The 18830-nt window shown below is 42.8% G+C and overlaps 1 protein-coding gene across 1 annotated transcript; it reads left to right on the top strand.

Annotated features, from left to right (window-relative positions):
- Positions 1 to 282: 282 nt before the first annotated feature.
- LOC133080393 (disintegrin and metalloproteinase domain-containing protein 29-like) lies at positions 283 to 4589 on the top strand. Its single transcript, XM_061176284.1, has 2 exons — positions 283 to 2244; positions 4566 to 4589. Exons 1-2 carry the CDS (start codon positions 283 to 285, stop codon positions 4587 to 4589), a joined length of 1986 nt encoding a protein of 661 aa, XP_061032267.1.
- The last annotated feature ends 14241 nt before the right edge of the window (positions 4590 to 18830 follow it).

The following is an 18830-nucleotide window of genomic DNA, read 5'->3' as shown; positions in this document are numbered from 1 at the left end:
CTTGGCTCCTCTGGGATCCTGCTTTTAACTCTTTGGTAGATGTCCCTGAGCAGGGCCCCAAGGCTGGCAGAGGGCCAGGTCACCCTGGGGGCAGCCGTCTTGCTGCTTGGACTCTGGGCAGTACTGGCTCCAGTCCAGTGCTCTCAAGGCCGTCCCTCATGGCGCTACGTCTCTTCGGAGTTGGTGATACCCAGGAAGGAGTTGCACCGAGGCAAGGGTGTTCAGACGCCGGGCTGGCTCTCCTACAGCCTGCGTTTTGGGGGCCAGAGGCACGTTATCCACATGCGGCGCAAGAAGTTATTTTGGCCCGGACACCTGCTGCTGATGACTCAGGATGACCAAGGAGCCTTGCAGATGGACTACCCCTTCGTCCCTTCAGATTGTTACTACCTCGGCTACCTGGAGGAGATTCCTTTTTCCATGGTCACCGTGGACACATGCTATGGGGGTCTTGAAGGTATTATGAAGTTGGATGACCTTGCGTATGAAATCAAACCCCTCAAGGATTCGGAAAAGTTTGAACATGTGGTTTCTCAGATAGTGGCAGATGCCAATGCAACAGGACCTGAGTATGGACCGGGACACAAGGAGGATAGACACCCACTGTTCCCTGAAGCAGATGTCAGTGTAGCCCCCAGGAGTGGTGCTAGGGTGTTTGCAGCACGTAAGGGAATTATGAAAGGATTTTTTCAATATTCTAATTCAATGTATCGTGTATACAACAATGTGTCTAAGTGTATAGAAACCCTGGTACATATGTGTAGTATAGTGGACTCCTTTCAACAAGGTCTTGCTGTAAGGTTCTATCTAGTTGCAGTGGTACTATTTAATCAAAGAGATCCAACTGTCATGAATGACTATAGAGTACCAGGTGGTGCATATGCTCGTTATCATGCAAACAATTTCAGACTAGTTAGAGAAACCACTTCATCCTTGATAGTAATTCGTGATGGACCACGACAAGGTCTGTTTGAGCCAGAGGCCAATACTGTGTGTACAACTCATCGTAGTCTACTCTTCGTTGGTTATCTAGGCAGACATTATTTAATATTAGCTATTGTATCAACCCAACTCATTGGGAGAAGTTTTGGTCTGCAGTATGATGGTGGTAACTGCTATTGCATGAGAAGGAGCACCTGCCTTATGGCAAGATACCCAGCCTTGACAGATGCCTTCAGTGACTGTTCCATTGGGCAGTGGTGGAACATAGTAGGACTACACGGCAGTTGTATATTTAACACAACGGTGAGCTATTTTAATGAAAGCCTGCTACAGATGCGTTGTGGAAACTATATAGTGGAGGATTGGGAGCAATGTGACTGTGGCTCCTTCAAGCAGTGTTACAGCAACAAATGCTGTGCGTATGACTGTATGTTGGAGGGAGGGGCTACTTGTAATGAAGGACTATGCTGTACAAACTGTACCTACTCTGAACCTGGGACACTCTGCAGACCAATCCAGAATACATGTGATCTTCCAGAGTACTGTTTTGGAACAACCAGTCAATGCCCAGAAGATTTTTATATGCAGGATGGAACGCCCTGTACTGAAGAAGGCTACTGCTATCATGGAAACTGCACTGACCGCACTATGCACTGCAGAGAAATCTTTGGAAGACACGCTATTAACGCTCATGACGTCTGCTATACAATAAATAGAAAAGCCAATCGATTTGGACACTGTACAAGAAATGATAGGGTGTTGAACCATGCTGCTTGTAGAGAAGCAGACATAAAATGTGGAAGGCTGCAGTGTAGCAATGTCACTCATGTTCCCCGGTTGCAGGAACATGTTTCATTCCATCAGTCAAAGATCTCAGGGGTCTGGTGTTGGGGAGTAGGCAGTCACTATTCCCCAGAAACAACTGATGTTGGTCATGTGAGAAGTGGTACCCCCTGTGCTCCTGGGAGGTTCTGTCGCAACAGCACCTGCAGTGCTCAAATAGATGCAATAACTTATGACTGTCCCCCTACGAAATGCAATCATAGAGGAATTTGCAACAATAGAAGGAATTGCCATTGCCATGTAGGCTGGCAGCCTCCACTGTGCTTAAAGAGAGGTCCTGGAGGGAGCATGGACAGCGGACCCAGTTCAAGAAGAATTCGCTCAGTAAAAACAAGCCAAGCATCGATCCTATATTTGAAACTGGTCTTTGGTCGCACTTATGCCTTCATAGCTGCACTCCTCTTTGGTGTGGCCACCAATGTTAAAAATGTCAAGACCTCCAGAGTTAAGGAAGTGACAGTAGGTGATAAATAAATTATAAACCAGCCTCCCGACCCCTGTACAACCATTGGTAATATAGAAGTAATATCAATATATATGATGAAATCAGTAATAAGATGGCAAAGCTGAATATCATGTTCTAGAAGTCTGCAGGAGATGACGGGGGATTTCCGTACATCAGGGGCGGTCAGGAGGCATCGATGTTCTCACATCAGGTCTCTTTGATAGGTCGCTGATCAGCGCTGTGAAATAAATCTTGAAAAACCACTTGTTGGTGCCCTCTAATGTTTTGTAAACTCTAAGAGAGCAAATTGAGCTTGAGACTTTGGCCCGGAGAGAGACCTGAGTCAGCAGCTGGGTCTTGACCTGAGTTCACTGGTCCCAGTAATAACAAAAATTTTCATGGGCTTCTTTAGGGGCAGATTCATAACAATTCTCCAAATTAGTGCTCTTGAACACTGGGGTTTTCCGCTTCCTCTATTTAATCTCTTCTTCTCTAAACCCAAAGTGGGTTCAGGGTAATAGAGGGCCCCTCCCAACCAGCACTGTCTGTCTCCTTCTGGGGTGGCTGTGGTCTGTGGGGTGAGAGTGATGTGGGCTCAATTCCCACCTAGCATAAACTAGGACACTCTGGAGAGCATATTTCCCAAGGTGGGACACGGAGATCAGGAGGCTGAATGTAGCATTCACTGAAATTCCATCAGAAAGTTAGGTAGAAATGGCTATCAGTGACTCTGGCATTCAGAGGGAGTCCTGTGAATGTTAACCCCTCCCTTCCTTCTTGCATCTACATTTCAGTGCACTTTCAGTGAATGTAAGCTGAGTAATTCCTGATGAATAACAGACACTAGTCTTTATTTTATTTTTTATTTAACATCTTTGTTGGGGTATAATTGCTTCACAATGTTGTGTTAGTTTCTGCTGTATAACAAAGTGAATCAGCTGTACGTATACATATATCCCCATATCCCCTCCCTCTTGTGTCTCCCTCCCACCCTCCCTATCCCACCCCTCTAAGTGGTCACAAAGCACCGAGCTGATCTCCCTGTGCTATGCGGCTGCTTCCCACTAGCTAGCTATTTTACATTTGGTAGTGTATATATGTCCATGCCACTCTCTCACTTTGTCCCAACTTACCCTTCCCCCTCCCCATGTCCTCAAGTCCATCCATTCTCTACCTCTGCGTCTTTATTCCTGTCCTGCCCCTAGGTTCTTCTGAACCATTTTTTTTTTTTAGATTCCATATATATGCAGACACCAGTCTTTACCCCTGTGGGGGAGGAAAACCAGTCTCCTTCTGTATCTAAATAATGTTCAATGAACTAAATATTATTTTATAATATGATGTAAAATTAATAAAATAAAATGTATAAGTAAAAAGAAGCATTTTTATTATAAATTAACACAAAATTATATTGACTTTTCCCCATGTAATACAGGTACATGACATAGAATTAAAAAGACAAAAATCTCCCACCAGCCGAAGGACTTACACTTCCCACATAGTCCACAGAAAACCAGTTTTGGTCATAACATTTGTTTCCAGGGTTTTCCTAAATGCACACCGTTATAGCTGTGCTGCTTCTACACACACTTTTGAAACCCTACCCTCTCATCTTCAAGTGCATCTTGATGGCCTGTCTTTGAAACTCCTTCCAATTTCCAACGTTCCATCTGCACTGAAGTCCTCCATTGTTCTGCCGCTGCCAGTGCGTTCCATTCTTTCATCGGTGAACATTAAAGAGAAATTTAAATGAGAGATCAGATGAATTCAGTACCCACCCACTTCCGCACCCTTGACGTTAATTGTGTTGTTGATGCAGCGCCACCCTCCTCCTGCCTTTTGCTCCTGCAGCCTTCGGAGCAGACCTCCCCACCGGCTTGTGTGTGTGTGTGTGTGTGTGTGTGTGTGTGTGTGTATGTGTGTGTGTGGGGTCTCCCTACCGGGGATCATCTGCCCTCTCCCTGGGGCTCTTTTGCATTTCAAGCTCAGTGTTGGATGAACACCAAGTCCTGATCTCCTTTGAACTCTTTCCGTTGTCCCCTTTTCTTCTCTTTCTGACTTTTGGTCCTCACATCATGTCTCATGGTTTGGCTAACAGATTCAGACTGAAGTCCAGAGATGTGTCTGAAAATTTATGGAGGTTCTGAGTAATGTGACTTTCCTCCAGAGAGGAATGACCCCACCAACCCCCGTAGATCACCTTGCTCCAGTTAGGGGCTGAGCTACTTCAGGCTGGGTTCCAGGGTGTTTGAGGGCTGCTCTGTTGATGGTTTTCTCTCATTCACAGCACAGCCTTCCAGGGACTCCAGTGAGAGTCTCGGCCTTTTCTCCTCAGGAAGCAGTGAAGTCCAACGTCTGACCTAATCTCTAACCAGACTATAGAGCACTTGGCTTGGGCTGGCTGTTTACTTCCCTTTGAACCGCCTTTTATTTAAACTTTATTTATTTAAAATTAATTTTTATTGAGATAGAATTGACATATAACATCGTATAAGTGTTCGTGTACAAAGTGGTGATTGCATACATTTATACATTGTAATATGATTACCACCATAGCTTTAGCTAACATCTCTATCACCTCACATAATTATCATTTCCATTTTGTGGTGATAACACGATTTAGTCTCTTAGAAACTTTTAAGTTTACAATACAGTGTTGTTGACTATAATCACTGTTCTTGCCTTAGATCTCCAGGACTTGTGTACCTACAAGTTGCAAATTGTACCCTAAAACCTGTCTCCCCAATTCCCCCACCCCCTAGCCTCTCTTAGTCATAATTCTACTCTCTGTTTTTACATTTCATCTTTTTTTTACCTTTCACATAGAAGTGGTATCATACAGGACTTCCCTGGTGGTGCAGTGGTTAAGAATCTGCCTGCCAATGCAGGGGACACGGGTTCGAGCCCTGGTCCGGGAAGATCCCACATCCCGCGGAGCAACTAAGCCCATGCGCCATAACTACTGAGCCTGCGCTCTAGAGCCCGTGAACCACAGCTACTGAGCCCACGTGCCGCAACTACAGAAGCCAGCGTGCCTGGAGCCTGTGCTCTGCAACAAGAGAAGCCACTGCAATGAGAAGCCCGTGCACCACAACGAAGAGTAACCCCCGCTCGCTGCAACTAGAGAGAAAGCCCTCATGCAGCAACAAAGACCCAACGCAGCCAAAAAAAAAAAAAAAAAAAAGAAAAAGAAGTGGTATCATACAGTATTTGTCTTTCTCTCCACATCCTCACCAACACTTGTCATCACTTGTCTTCTTGATGGTGGCCATTCTAACGGGTATGAGGTGATAGCTCCTTATGATTTTGAGTTACAATTCTCTGATGATTAGTGTCATGGAGCATTTTTATGCACCTGTTGGCCTTATGGATGTCTTCTTCAGAAACATGTCCATTCTGTTCCTCTGCCCTTTTTATAATTAATTGGTTTTGGTTTTTTGTGATTGAGTGCATGAGTGCCTTATATAATTTTGATATTAACTCCTTATCTGATATATGGTGTACAGATAATTTCTCACATTCCATAAGTTGCTTTTCATATTCCTGATGGTTTCTTTGGCTGTGCAGAAGCTTTTTAGTTTGATGTAGTTTCCCTTGATCCTTTTGCTTTCATTGCTTATGCTTTTGGTGTCATAGCTAAAAAATCATTGGCAAGACCACTGTCAGAAGCTTCTTCCTTAGGTTGTCTTTTAGGAGTTTCATGGTGTCAGGGCTTATGTTCAAGTCTTTAATCCATTTGAGTTAATTTTTGTAAGTGATGTAAGTAGGGGTCCAATTTCCTTTTTCTACATGTGGTTATCTAGTTATCTCAACACCATATGTTTTTTAAAAAATATTTAATTAATTAATTTATTTTTATTTTTGGCTGCGTTGGGTCTTCGTTGCTGCATGGGACTTTCTATAGTCGCGGCGAGTGGGGGCTACTCTTCATTGCGGTGCACAGGCTTCTCATTGCAGTGGTTTCTCTTCTTGCGGAGCACGGGCTCTAGGCACGCGGGCTTCTGTAGTTGTGGCTGGTGGGCTCTAGAGCTCTACAGCTCAGTAGTTGTGGCGCACAGGCTTAGTTGCTCCGTGGCACGTGGGATCTTCCTGGACCAGGGCTCCAACCCTGTGTCCCCTGCATTGGCAGGCAGATTCTTAACCACTGTGCCGCCAGGGAAGCCCCTCTCAACACCATATGTTGAAGAGACTATTCCTTCCCCATGGATTGTTCTTGGCTCCCTTGACAAATGTTAGTTGACCGTATACCTGAGGGTGTGCTACTGGGCTCTCTTTTCTGACCCATTGGTCTATGTGTCAACTTGTATGCCATTACCATACTGTTTTAATTACTATAGCTTGGTAGTATATATTAAAATCAGTAATGCAGTGCCTCTGGCTTTATTTTTCTTTCTCATGATTGCAATGGCTATTTGTGGTCTTTTGTGGTTCTGTACAAATTTGAGGGTTGTTTGTTCAATTTCTGTTTAAAAAAGGGATTGCATTGCATTTCTAAATTGCTTTGGGTAGTATGGACATCTTCATAATATTAACTTTTCCAACCCATGAGCACAGAATAACTTTTCATTTATTTGGGTCTTCAATTTCTTTCATCGATGTCTAATAGTATTTCAGTGCACAGATCTTTCATGTACTTGGTTAAATTTATTCCTAGGTATTTTATTCTTTCTGATGAAATTGTAAAAGCATTGTTTTCTTTTTTAATAAATTAATTAAATTAATTAATTAATTAATTTTTTGGCTGTGTTGGGTCTTTGTTGCTGCGCATGGGCTTTCTCTAGTTGTAGTGAGCAGGGGTTACTCTTCGTTGCGGTGCATGGGCTTCTCATTGTGGTGGCTTCTCTTGTTGCAGAGCACGGGCTCTAGGCACACGGACTTAGTTGCTCCACGGGATGTGGGATCTTCCCAGACCAGGGCTAGAACCCATGTCCCCTGCATTGGCAGGAGGATTCTTAACCACTGCGCCACCAGGGAAGCCCCAAAAGCATTGTTTTCTTAATTTTTAGTTCTAAAAGTTTGTTGTAAATGTATAAAAGTACAATTGATTTTTGTATATTAATTTTGTATTCTGCAAGTTCCCTGAAATTGTTTATTAGTTTTCACAACTTTTTGATGGGGCCTTCAGGGTTTTCTATAAATAATATCATGTCTTCTGCAAACAGAGACAGTCTTTCTTTTTCCTTTCTGATTTGGATATATTTTGTTTATTTTCTTGCCTAATTGCTCTGACTAAAACTTCTGGTGCCCTGTCAAATAAAAGTGGTGAGACTGGGAATCCTTGTCTTGTTCCTCATCTTAGGAGAAACACTTTTAGCTTTTAGCTGTGGAGTATGACGTTAGCTTTGAGTTTATCAAATGTGCCTTGGTTATGTTGTGAAATATTCTCTCTGTACCCATTTTTTAAAATATTTATTTATTTATTTTTATTTTTTGGCCATGCTGTGCAGCTTGTGGGATCTCAGTTCCCCAACGCCAGGCCCTGGCAGTGAAAGCCCGGAATCCTAACCACTAGGCCACCAGGGAACTCCCTCTCTGTTCCCATTTTTAAAAGAGAGTTTACCATGAGTGGATGTTGAATTTTGTCAAATGCTGTTTCTGCATCTATTGAGATGATCATATGGAATCACCGTCCCTGGAATAAATCCCACTTGATCATGGTGGATGGTCCATGCAATGACTTGGTGAATTCAGTTTGCTGAGAATTCATGCATCCATATTCATCAGCTTTATTGGTCTGTACTCTTTTTTTCTCAAGTAGTGTCCTTTGTGGTTTTGGTGTCAGAATAATGCTGCCCTCATAAAATTAGTAGAAGTCATTCCCTCTTCTAGTTTTTAGAAGAGTTTGTGAAAAATTGGTATTAATTCTTTTTTAACTGTCAGGTAGAATTCATTAGTGAAGCCATCTGGTCATAAAATTTTATTTGTTTTAAGGTTTTTGATCACTGATTCAATCTCTTCACTCATTATTGGTCTTTTCAGATTTTCTATTTCTTCATGAACCAATCTGGGTTGGGCCAAAAGTCAAGGAGTTTGTCAATTTTTTTTTCTAGGGTATCCGCTCTGTTGGTGAGTTATTGTTGATAGCAGCCTCTCATGATCTTTTGTATATCTGTGATATCAGTTGTAGTGTCTCCCCTTTGATGTCTACTTTATTTATTTTGAGTCCTCACTCTTGGTGAGTCTACCTAAAGGTTTGTCTATCTTCATTACCTTTTCCAAAAATACAGCGTTTAGTTTCATTGTCTTTTTATCTCGATTTCATTTATTTCCACTCAAATCTTTGTTACTTCCTTCCTTTTACTAACTTTGGGCTTAGTTTGCTCTTCTCTTTCTAGGCCTTGATGTGCAAAATTAGTTTGTTTCTTGAAGATCTTTCTTGTTTCTTAAAGTAGGTATTTATTGTTATAAACTTTCCTCTTAGAACTGCTTTTGCTGTGTCCCACAAGTTTTGGTATACTGAATTCCCATTTTTATTTGTCTGTAGATGTTTTTTAATCTCTCTTTTGCTGTCTTCTTTGACCCACTGGTGTTGTTCAATAGCATGTGTTTTAATCTCGAATATTTATGAATTTTCTACTCTTCTCTTTCTAATTGATTTCTAGTTTTGTACACTGTGGTCAGAAAAAAATGCTTGATGTCATTTCAGTCTTCTTAAGTTTATTAGGACTTGTTTCGTAGTCTAACATATGGTTATTCATCTTGGAGAATGTTCTTTGTGTGCCTGAGAAGAAAGCACATCCTGCGGTTTTGGGGTGCAGTGTTCTGTAAGGGTCTGCTACGTCCGTCTGGTTTCACGTGTAGTTTAAGAGCATTGCTTTTTTAATTGATTTTCTGTCTAGATGATCTGTCCATTCTTGAAGGTGGGGTATTGAAGTTCCCTACTGTTATTGTGTTGCTGCCAATTTCTCTTTTGAGGTCTGTTAATATTTGCTTAATATCCTATGTTGGGTGCCTAAGTATTTACAAATGTTATATCATCTTTTTGGGTTGAGCCTTTTTTCATTATAGGCTGAACAGTCTCTTATTATAGTTTTAGGCGTAAAGCTTTTTTTTGCCTGAAATAAACATGGCTACCCCTGCTTTCTTTTGGTTTCCATTTGCACAAAAGGAAATGCAAATGGAAATTCCTTCACTTTCAGTTTGTTTGTGTCTTTAGAGCTGAAGTGAGACTTTTATTGGCAGTGTATAGCCAGGTCTTGTTTTTAATCCAATCTGCCACTCAGTATCTTTGCATGAGAATTTAGCCCAAGTAAATTTAAAGTAATTATTGACAGGTAAAAACTTATATGGCCATTTCATTCACTGCTTTCTAGCTCTTTCGTACTGCCTTTGTTTCTTTCTTTCTTTTTTATATCTATCTGTCTATCTGTCTATCTATCTATCTATCCATCTATGTATCTATCTATCTATTGGCTGCACCACCTGGCTTGTGGGATCTTAGTTCCCCAAGCAGGGATTGAACCTGTGCCCTCGGCAGTGAAAGTGCCAAGTCCTAACCACTGGACTGCCAGGGAATTCCCATGTTTCTATCTTCCTTATTCTCTTCTGTTGTGATTTGATGATTTTTCTATAGTGATATGCTTTGGTTTCTTTCTCTTTCTCTTCTGTGTATCGATTATAAGTTTTTGCTTCATGGTTCCTATCAGGCTTGTATAAAATAACTTACAACACTCTATTTTAAACTGACAACTTCCTAAATTCGAATGCATACTAGAGCTCTCCTTTTTTATTCTCTCTCCTACATTTTATGTTTTTTATATCAGAATTTACATCTTTCATCATGTATATTCACTAGTAGTTTATGCAATTATAGTTAACCTTATCACTTTTGTCTACAACCTCCACGCTAGATTTATAGGTGATTTAGCCACCAGCATTATAACATTAGAGTATTCTGAATTTATACATTTTCCTTTGCTGGTGAGATTTGTATTTTTATGTTTTTCTGTTACTAATTAGCACCTTTTGTTTTGGCTTGAAGCATTTTCTTTAAGAATTTTTGTAAAACTTCTCTGGTGCTGATGAGCTCTTTTATATTTTGCTTGTCTCCAAAGCTCTTACTTCTGTTTCTAAGCTGAAGGACTGCTTTTCTGGGTGGAGTATTCTTGGTTGGCAGGGTTTTTTTCTTTCATCACTTTGACTATATCGTGCCACTCCTTTCAAGCCTTCAAACTTTCTGCTCAGTAATCTGTGGATTGTCTTATGGGGGTTCCCATGTACATAACATCTTGCTCTTGTTGCTTTTAAATTTTGACAATTTAATTATAATTTGCTTCAGTGTGGGTCTCTTTGGATTCATCTTATTTGGAACTATCTGGGCTTCCTGGATCTAGATATCCCTTTTTTCTCCAGGTTAGGTAAGTTTTCAGCCAATTAAAAAAAATAAACTTTCTGCCCTCTTCTCCCTCTGTTCCCCTCTGGAACCTGTATAATGTGATTATTGCTCCACCTGATGACGGCTGTATGTCCCTCTAGCTAGCTTCACTCTTTCATATATTTTGCACCTCTAATTGAATATAATCCACTGCCCTGACTTTGAGTTCACTGATTCTTTCTTATGCTTCATCTAGTCTGTTGTTGAACCTCTTTACTGAATTCTTCAGTACAGTTATTGCATTCTATAGCTCTGTAGTTTTTGTTTGGTACTTTCTTATATTTTCTATCTCTTTGTTGAAATTCTCACTTTGTTCACACATTGTTCTCCTGACCTCAGTGAGCATCTTAATGACCATCATTTGGAACACTATCAGGTAAATCACCGATCTCCATTTTTTTTAAGGTCTGTGTCTGGACTTTTATCCTGATCTTTCTTTTCTTTGGCACACAATCCTCTGTTTCTTCATTTTCCTTGACTCTCTGTGTTGGTCTGTGCAGTAGGTAAAACCCACCTTCCTGTCTTGAAGGAGTGGCCTTGTGGAGGAGACAGAGCTTATTGTTCAACCTGCCCTAGTTCATGGTAAACTCTCAAACCTGTGTGATTGTCCAAGCTGTCATCTGTGTTCTCGGAGGCTCCTAGTAGTTGAGAGTGTGCTAAGACTTGTCATTATCCCAGAGTGATGGATCTCAGTCATCACTTAAAAGCAGACTTCTTGGCAGATGTATCTCTCTTTGTGGTATGGAGGCATCTTTACAACACAGTTTTCTCTTATGCTTATAAACTTCCTTGCAAAAGGGGAAATGTATACTTTATTTTTAGTCAGGGTGAGTTCCCTGCATCAGTCTGTCCTCAAGCAGCTTCAGCTCAAAGTAAGCATCGTGCCAGAGCAGCATATTGTGGGATGGCATCCTCTGAATTCCTTTATTTCCCCCACATCAAACTTCCCAGGATGTTTCACACAGTAAAGTTTTAGTTGTTGTCTGTGGAGAGAAGAATCAGGTTAGTTGCTGAGAGTCAGAGGTCAGCAAAGGGAGGTAAGTATTTCGATTTGAATGAGAATAAATAAGAAGAAAAGAACAACTCTAAATACATTTTCCACATCCTCTTAAACCAAGCTCCTAGCCCTGGGAGTAGGTCCATACAATAAAATGTTTGACATTTATTTATCTCATGGAGACTTTTCATCTCTTTTCAAACATGTAAAGTAGACACGATTCGTCTTGTCTGATTCACATAGAAACAGTATTTATTGCCAGTTGTGACTGTTAATCTTATGTGTCAAATTGATTGGGCTGAAGGAGGCCCTGATAGATGGTAAAACACTATTTTTTGGTGTGGTGTGAGCGTGTTTCCAGGAGAAGGTAGCATTGAATTATCTGACTGAGTAATGATGATCAAAAACACCCGTGTGTGTGGTCACTGTCAATTGATGTAGGCCTCGAAGAACAAAACAGGAGAGAAACGGAAAATCCTTTCTCTCTCCTGCTCCCAGACATGAGTACTTCTGGTTCTTGGACCTCCATATTCAGACTAGGACTTACACATTTGGCTCCCCTCGTTCTCTCCTGGAATTGAAACAGTTTTCCAGCTTGCAAATGGCAGATTTTAGGGCTCCAGCCTCCATAACTGCATGAACCAATGCCTGTCTGTCTATCTATCTATTTATCTATCTATCTATATATCTATCTATCTATCTATCTATCTATCAATCATCATCATCTATCATATGTATGTATGTGTGTATAATCTATGTATGTATATATGTATTAATATGTATGTATGTATGTGTGTATCTATATGTAAGATCTATCATCTATCTGTATGTATGTATCTATCATCTATGTATGTATGTATGTATCATCTGTATATTTGTATCTGTGTATTTATATATGCATGTATGCATCTACCTATCTATCTACATTGGTTCTGTTTCTCTGGAGAACCCTGACTAATACATCAACAACTGCACAAGCTTGTCCTTACTGGATAGGTAATGTATCTAGGGGACCGTGATTTTGGAGTATGACAGAAACTAAACAATTAAGTTCTAATTGGAGTGCTTCCAGTGTTTACATAGTGATATTGAACTTTTTTTCTGTTACCATAGAGATATTTAGGATCACTTTTTCCAAGTCGTAATCTCCCAAACTTGGAAATAAGGTTCTAAATCCTGAGGAGAGCTTGAAGTGGTGATACAGAGGTTGGTTTCTATGGAGTTGTCTTGTCTGAGACTTTTATGTGGCACCACTTTATTCAGGAAGAAGCCCAAGCTTATAATTGGCTGGCATTTAAGGTGGAGTATCTGGTGACAGAAGGAGCCCAGTATCCGATTCTACATTGTCCTGACATTTAGGGAATTCTTTATACCCCTTGTCTCCACATAAGATGAAAAGACTGGTGTAAGATCAAAGTGGAAACTGAAATTCCCCAGGTCTGGGGCAATTCAGCCCTTTGTCACTGGTCATACTGGCATCCGCACACCTCCACTCCTATGTGCTCCTGCAAGTTTGTAAGGGCAGAACAAGTTGTGAAGCTCTGATCTAGAAGGACTGAAGTCCAGCTTTGGCAGCTCTCTTTCCCTCTCATATGCTTTCTGTCTCTCTTCATCTCTGTCTCTCTCTCTCTCTCTGTCTCTGTCTCTCTCTCTCTCTCTCTCTCTCTCTCTATGTATATATATATATACATATATGAATGCCACAGCCACTTTGACCTTTACCCCATATCTTAAATTCTCTTAAAGAAAATGATGGGGGCTTCCCTGGTGGCGCAGTGGTTGAGAATCTGCCTGCCAATGCAGGGGACACGGGTTCGAGCCCTGGTCTGGGAAGATCCCACATGCCGCGGAGCAACTAGGCCCGTGAGCCACAACTACTGAGCCTGCGCCTCTGGAGCCTGTGCTCCGCAACAAGAGAGGCCGCAATAGTGAGAGGCCCGCGCACTGCGATGAAGAGTGGCTCTCACTTGCCGCAACTAGAGAAAGCCCTCGCACAGAAACGAAGACCCAACACAGCCAAAAATAAATAAATAAATAAACAAACAAACAAACAAATAAAAAAAATTAATTAAAAAAAAAAGAAAATGATGGCTCTTTTTTTTTCTTGGTATTGGATCTGGAGTTCAGGCTTAATTATTGTTACCTGTATAGTTGGATAAATAATACTTAATTATCTCCAAACTAGATTGTGACATAAATGGAGGGGAAATGGCATTAGTATTAAGTGTTTACCATGGGCATTTACATGTATTGACTCATTCAGTCCACCCCCAAAACTTTGTAAGTTATGTATCACTGTTTCCATTTTATAACTGAAGAAACTTAACTTCAGAGGGGTTAATTAACTCACCAAAGGAAAAACGATAAATATGGTGCTGAGAATCCAAACCAAGATTAACATCTAGGCTTCTGTGGCTCTAGAACTCATGTATTTTCTACCAAAATGTTAAAAAAAAAAAAAAAAGAAAAAGGGAGGAAGGGAGGGAAGGGAGAGGGAGAGGGGGAAAGAGAGAGAAAGAAAGAAAGACGGAAAAAGAGGGAGAGAGAGAGAAGGAAAGAGAAAAAAAAATGGGTCCCCTGATGAGCTAATCAGTTATGAAATTTCTAATTTATTCTAGACTGCAGAATTAGCGTGTGTTTTCAGCATAATTAAAGGTAAAGGCTGAAACATTTTTGTTTAGCAGGAGGCCAAAAAAGACAGAAGAGCTGCAAAACCTACATTTTGAAATCCTACCTTTTTTTTTTTCAGTATCCCCCATTTGGACCTGACAAGTATAATAAGAAATATGGTTTAGATGACAGTTTGTTTGGAACCGTATTGAAAAACATTTTATGTGAAAGAAATAAAAACAGGCCTCTCGGGAATTCCCTGGTGGTCCAGTGTTTAGGACTCCAGGCTTCCTCTGTGGGGGGGGCCACGGGTTTGATCCCTGGTGGGAGAACTAAGATCCTGCATACCGTGCGGCAGCGTGGCAAAAAAAAAAACAAACAAAAACAAAGCCTCTGTCTTTTTAAAAATTTATTTATTTATTTATTTATTTATGCTGTGCTGGGTCCTAGTTGTGGCACGCGGGATCTTTAATTGCAGCATGAGAACTCTCAGTTGTGGCATGGGGGATCTAGTTCACTGACCAGGGATTGAACCCGGCCCCCCTGCATTGGGATCACGGAGTCAGCCACTGCACCACCAGCGAAGCCCTTCATTCATTCTGATTGCTGTGTGACCCTGTGTGGCCAGAACCCCACGCAGCCTCCTTCCCGTTTCCATTCTCCCACCGGCCATCTTTGTGAGTGTTTCCATGTCTTTACTGTTCGGGGTGAGGTTGCTGCAAACACCCCAGTGAACATACCCTGATGCTCACCACACTCTTGGGTTTATATTTGAGAGGATTGACCAGGAGTTCCTGCTAGTTTCCTGAAGAGTTGCACCATTCTGCACTCCCACCAGCAAAATGTAAAGTATCTTGTGGATCTAGAGGCCCACATGTGGTATGTTGTCTGGTGTTTTTGTCTTGCTGTTGTTGAACAGTGCAGAGTATTTTCTCGTGTCATCTTTTTTTGTTTGTTTGTTTTTTTTGGGCTGCGTTACGCTGCTTGTGAGATCTTAGTTGAGAGATCTTAGGGATCAATCCCGGAAGTCCATGGCAGTGAAAGCGCCAAGTCCTAACCACTGGACCGCCAGGGAATTCCCTTTCTCATGTCGTTTTTTTGTTTTTTTTGATGTGGACTATTTTTTAAAGTCTTTACTGAATTTGTTACAGTATTGCTTCTGCTTTATGTTTTGGTTGTTTGGCCAGGAGGCATGTGGGATCTTAGCTCCCTGACCAGGGAATGAACCTGCACACCCTGCACAGGAAGGCGAAGTCCTAACCACTGGACCGCCAGGGAAGTCCCTCTCACCTCATCTTTTTTTTTCTTTTTTTTTAACATCTTTATTGGAGTATAATTGCTTTACAATGGTGTGTTAGTTTCTGCTTTATAACAAAGTGAATCAGCTATACATATACATATATCCCCATATCTCCTCCCTATTGCGTCTCCCTCCCACCCTCCCTATCCCACCCCTCTAGGTGGTCACAAAGCACCGAGCTGATCTCCCTGTGCTATGCGGCTGCTTCCCACTAGCTAGCTATTTTACATTTGGTAGTGTATATATGTCCATGCCACTCTCTCACTTCATCCCAGCTTACCCTTCCCCCTCCCCGTGTCCTCAAGTCCATTCTCTACGCCTGCATCTTTATTCCTGTCCTGCCCCTAGGTTCTTCAGAACCTTTTTTTTTTTTAGATTCCATATATATGTGTTAGCATATGGTATTTGTTTTTCTCTTTCTGACTTACTTCACTCTGTATAACAGACTCTAGGTCCATCCACCTCACTACAAATAACTCCGTGGCCTTGCTGTCCTCTCTTAGGGACTGTGGCATCATCTCCGTAGAAGGAGGTGGGTCAGCTTGAAGCCCGGTTCCCTCTTCTGCACGTTTCTTCTTTCTCTCCCAGCGATGGTGCCGGCCGAGCTGTGCCAGAGCAACCAAGGCAAAAGGGTCATGCACAGAATGACTGAGAACTCTGACCAGGTGCCGTGGGCTCCTCAGAGACAGTGACCCAGAACTGAGGTCCCAGAGCCTCCTGCTGAGTGTCGTGGCCCCGGTGCCCCTCTCACGGGAGTTGTTGTCAGGCTTGATGGTTGAAGCAGCCATGGTATCGCGATTTCACTGGTAGAGACTATTCCTTTTCTTCCCTGGGAGAAGCAGGTCTCCTTCTACTTTGTTGGGGAGACCCCCTTTTTAATAAACAAAAATGATGAGCTGTAAGTACATATTAAGGATTAGGTTATATACATGTAAAGAATAATCATAAAGATCAAGAAACAGAACATGATGAGTGGACACCCAGGAGTGCCCTTCCCTCGTCCCAGCCTCCTCCCCACCGTGAGGTAGCTGTTCTCCTGATTTTGTGTCAGTGACTTGTCCTCATACTTTACGCCCGGGCACGCATCCCTAAATAAGGCAGCCCAGCTTTGCCTAGTTCCAAAGTCTGTAAGTGGGTGTACCGTGCATGCTGCTTTATTAATCTTGATGGCTCAGCATTGTGTCCATGAGATTCTTTCATCTTGTGAATATAGTCTTTTTTAAAAAATAATTTTTATAGTTTTACTACCTTTAAACAAAATGTACTCCATTGCTGTGGAATATTCCTTCATAGGAGCGTGCATGGTTCATTTCTGCATCCGCTTGTGATGGCCTTCAGGTTCTTTCAGGTTTGGCTCCTGTGGCTGCGGAGTCCATGTCCGTGTGTCCTGGTGCAGGGCTGGTGGGTTTGTGTTCAACCGGGAGGAGCACTGTGGGTCTGTGTGCACGGACTTCGCTATCTGAGGCCCGATTGTTTCAGAAGTGGTTGCATCCCCCCCGCTGCGTACCAGGCTTTCCATTGCTCCACATCCTGCTGATATTTGATACTATGTCTTTCATGTCTGCCATTCTGGTAGGTGTATGCACAGTATTTTTCTTATGGCTTTAATCCCTCGGTTGTTAGTGAAGCTGTGCATCTTGTGGTATTCATGGACTATTTCCTGTTGTTTTTAAAAAAGTTTTAAAAATTGTGGTCAAATACACATAACATAAAATTTACTATCTTAACCATTTTAAAGTGCACATTTCAGGGTCATGAAGTAATTCGCACTGTTGTGCAACCCTGACCGCCATCCTCCTCCAGAACTTTCTCATCTTGCAAAACTGAAACAGTCCCCATTAAACACTCACTCCCCATTCTCCCTCCCTCAGCCCCTGGCACCCACCATCCTACTTTCTGTCTCTATGGTTCTGACTGCTCTAGGGGCCTTATATGAGTGGATCAAGCACTGTTTGTTTTCTTGTGCCTGGCTTACATCACTGAGCATAATGCCCTCAAGGTTCATCCCTGCTGCAGCCTGTGTCAGAATTGCCTTCCTTTTTAGGCTGAATAACATTCCCTTTTATGGATGGACCATGTTTTGCTTCTCCATTCATCCGTTAATGGACACGTGTAATATCTACGTTCATTTCTCATGTCTTATAATATTTGTGGAATAACGTTGGAAAGTCCTATGAATCAAAAGTCATTTGCCATTAACGTTTAAACTTTTTATTGTGAAAAACATCAAAGCTAAGAAAAAGGGAAGAATACATGTCCGCTTCACTTGTGTTCAGGAATTAATGCTTTACGGTATTCACTTTATTCCCTGTGTGTGTGCTATGCGTGTGCATGTGCCTGTTTGCATACATGTGCATAGGTATGTGCACTTGCACACGTGAGTGTGTCCATGGGCATATGCGTGCATGCGTGTTCACATGCTAGTGTGTGAATATATTTGTGGTGTGCACGTGCATGTGTTTGTGTGTGTGCTGTGCCTGCCTGTGCGCACAGCTGTGTGTTTGCTGGAACCACTTGCAAGTTGGTTGCAGACTGAATTGTGCCCCAGATATATCCGCACGCAGCTGCTCCAACAATCCTGCGTAGCCACGTAAAGGTCACAGATCTCAGAGATTTAAATGGATGGAGCAGGATGTCCTGACACAGCGTCTGTCTTCCAATGACTGTCACTGTCTCAGTAACATCCTTCACACCTTCTTTAAGCCCCATTCAGGGTCCAGCTTAGGCCCCAATTACATTCAGTCACCTGCCCCAGGTCCTCTGTAAGCTACAATGTCACAATGGGAGAGCCCGGCCAGGGCCTGGGGTGTCCCTCCTGTTGGCCTGGCCTCCAGGCCCTGCACTTGGCTCCTGTGTTCCCATCTCTCAGCCAGGCCCCGACTTGGATGGGGCCGCCACCTCTTTCCTCACAGGGGCCCATCGCCCAGTCAAGGGGGTGCATTCTCCCAAACTCAGCATCAGGAGCGGGGGTGGGGTGACCGCCCCCACTGGGTCTCCTTCATGTGAGACCCTGTGCTTTTGAAAGAGCAGGCGCCCTGCCCTCGGGGGTGGGGGGCTGGGAGGTGGCATGGGGCCCACGATGGGCAGGCAGGTCCCCGGGTGGGGCGAGCCAGTGTGCAAGGAGTTCCGCGGTGGGTTCTCCTCTCCAACGGCTTCTGTGCCCCAACCTCTCCCCGTGCCTCCCCTGGAAGACAGCGCGGCGCCCTGCTGAGTGTCAGCCCCAGGGCATGAGGTCACCTGACCGGGAGCCATAGGAGCCATCAGCCACCGCCCCCTCTACACGCACGCGCACACGCACGCGCGCGCACGCACGCACGCT

Source organism: Eubalaena glacialis, chromosome 19 (assembly GCF_028564815.1).
Source record: "Eubalaena glacialis isolate mEubGla1 chromosome 19, mEubGla1.1.hap2.+ XY, whole genome shotgun sequence".
Taxonomy (NCBI): domain Eukaryota; kingdom Metazoa; phylum Chordata; class Mammalia; order Artiodactyla; family Balaenidae; genus Eubalaena; species Eubalaena glacialis.
This window is presented reverse-complemented; position numbering and strand designations above follow the sequence as displayed.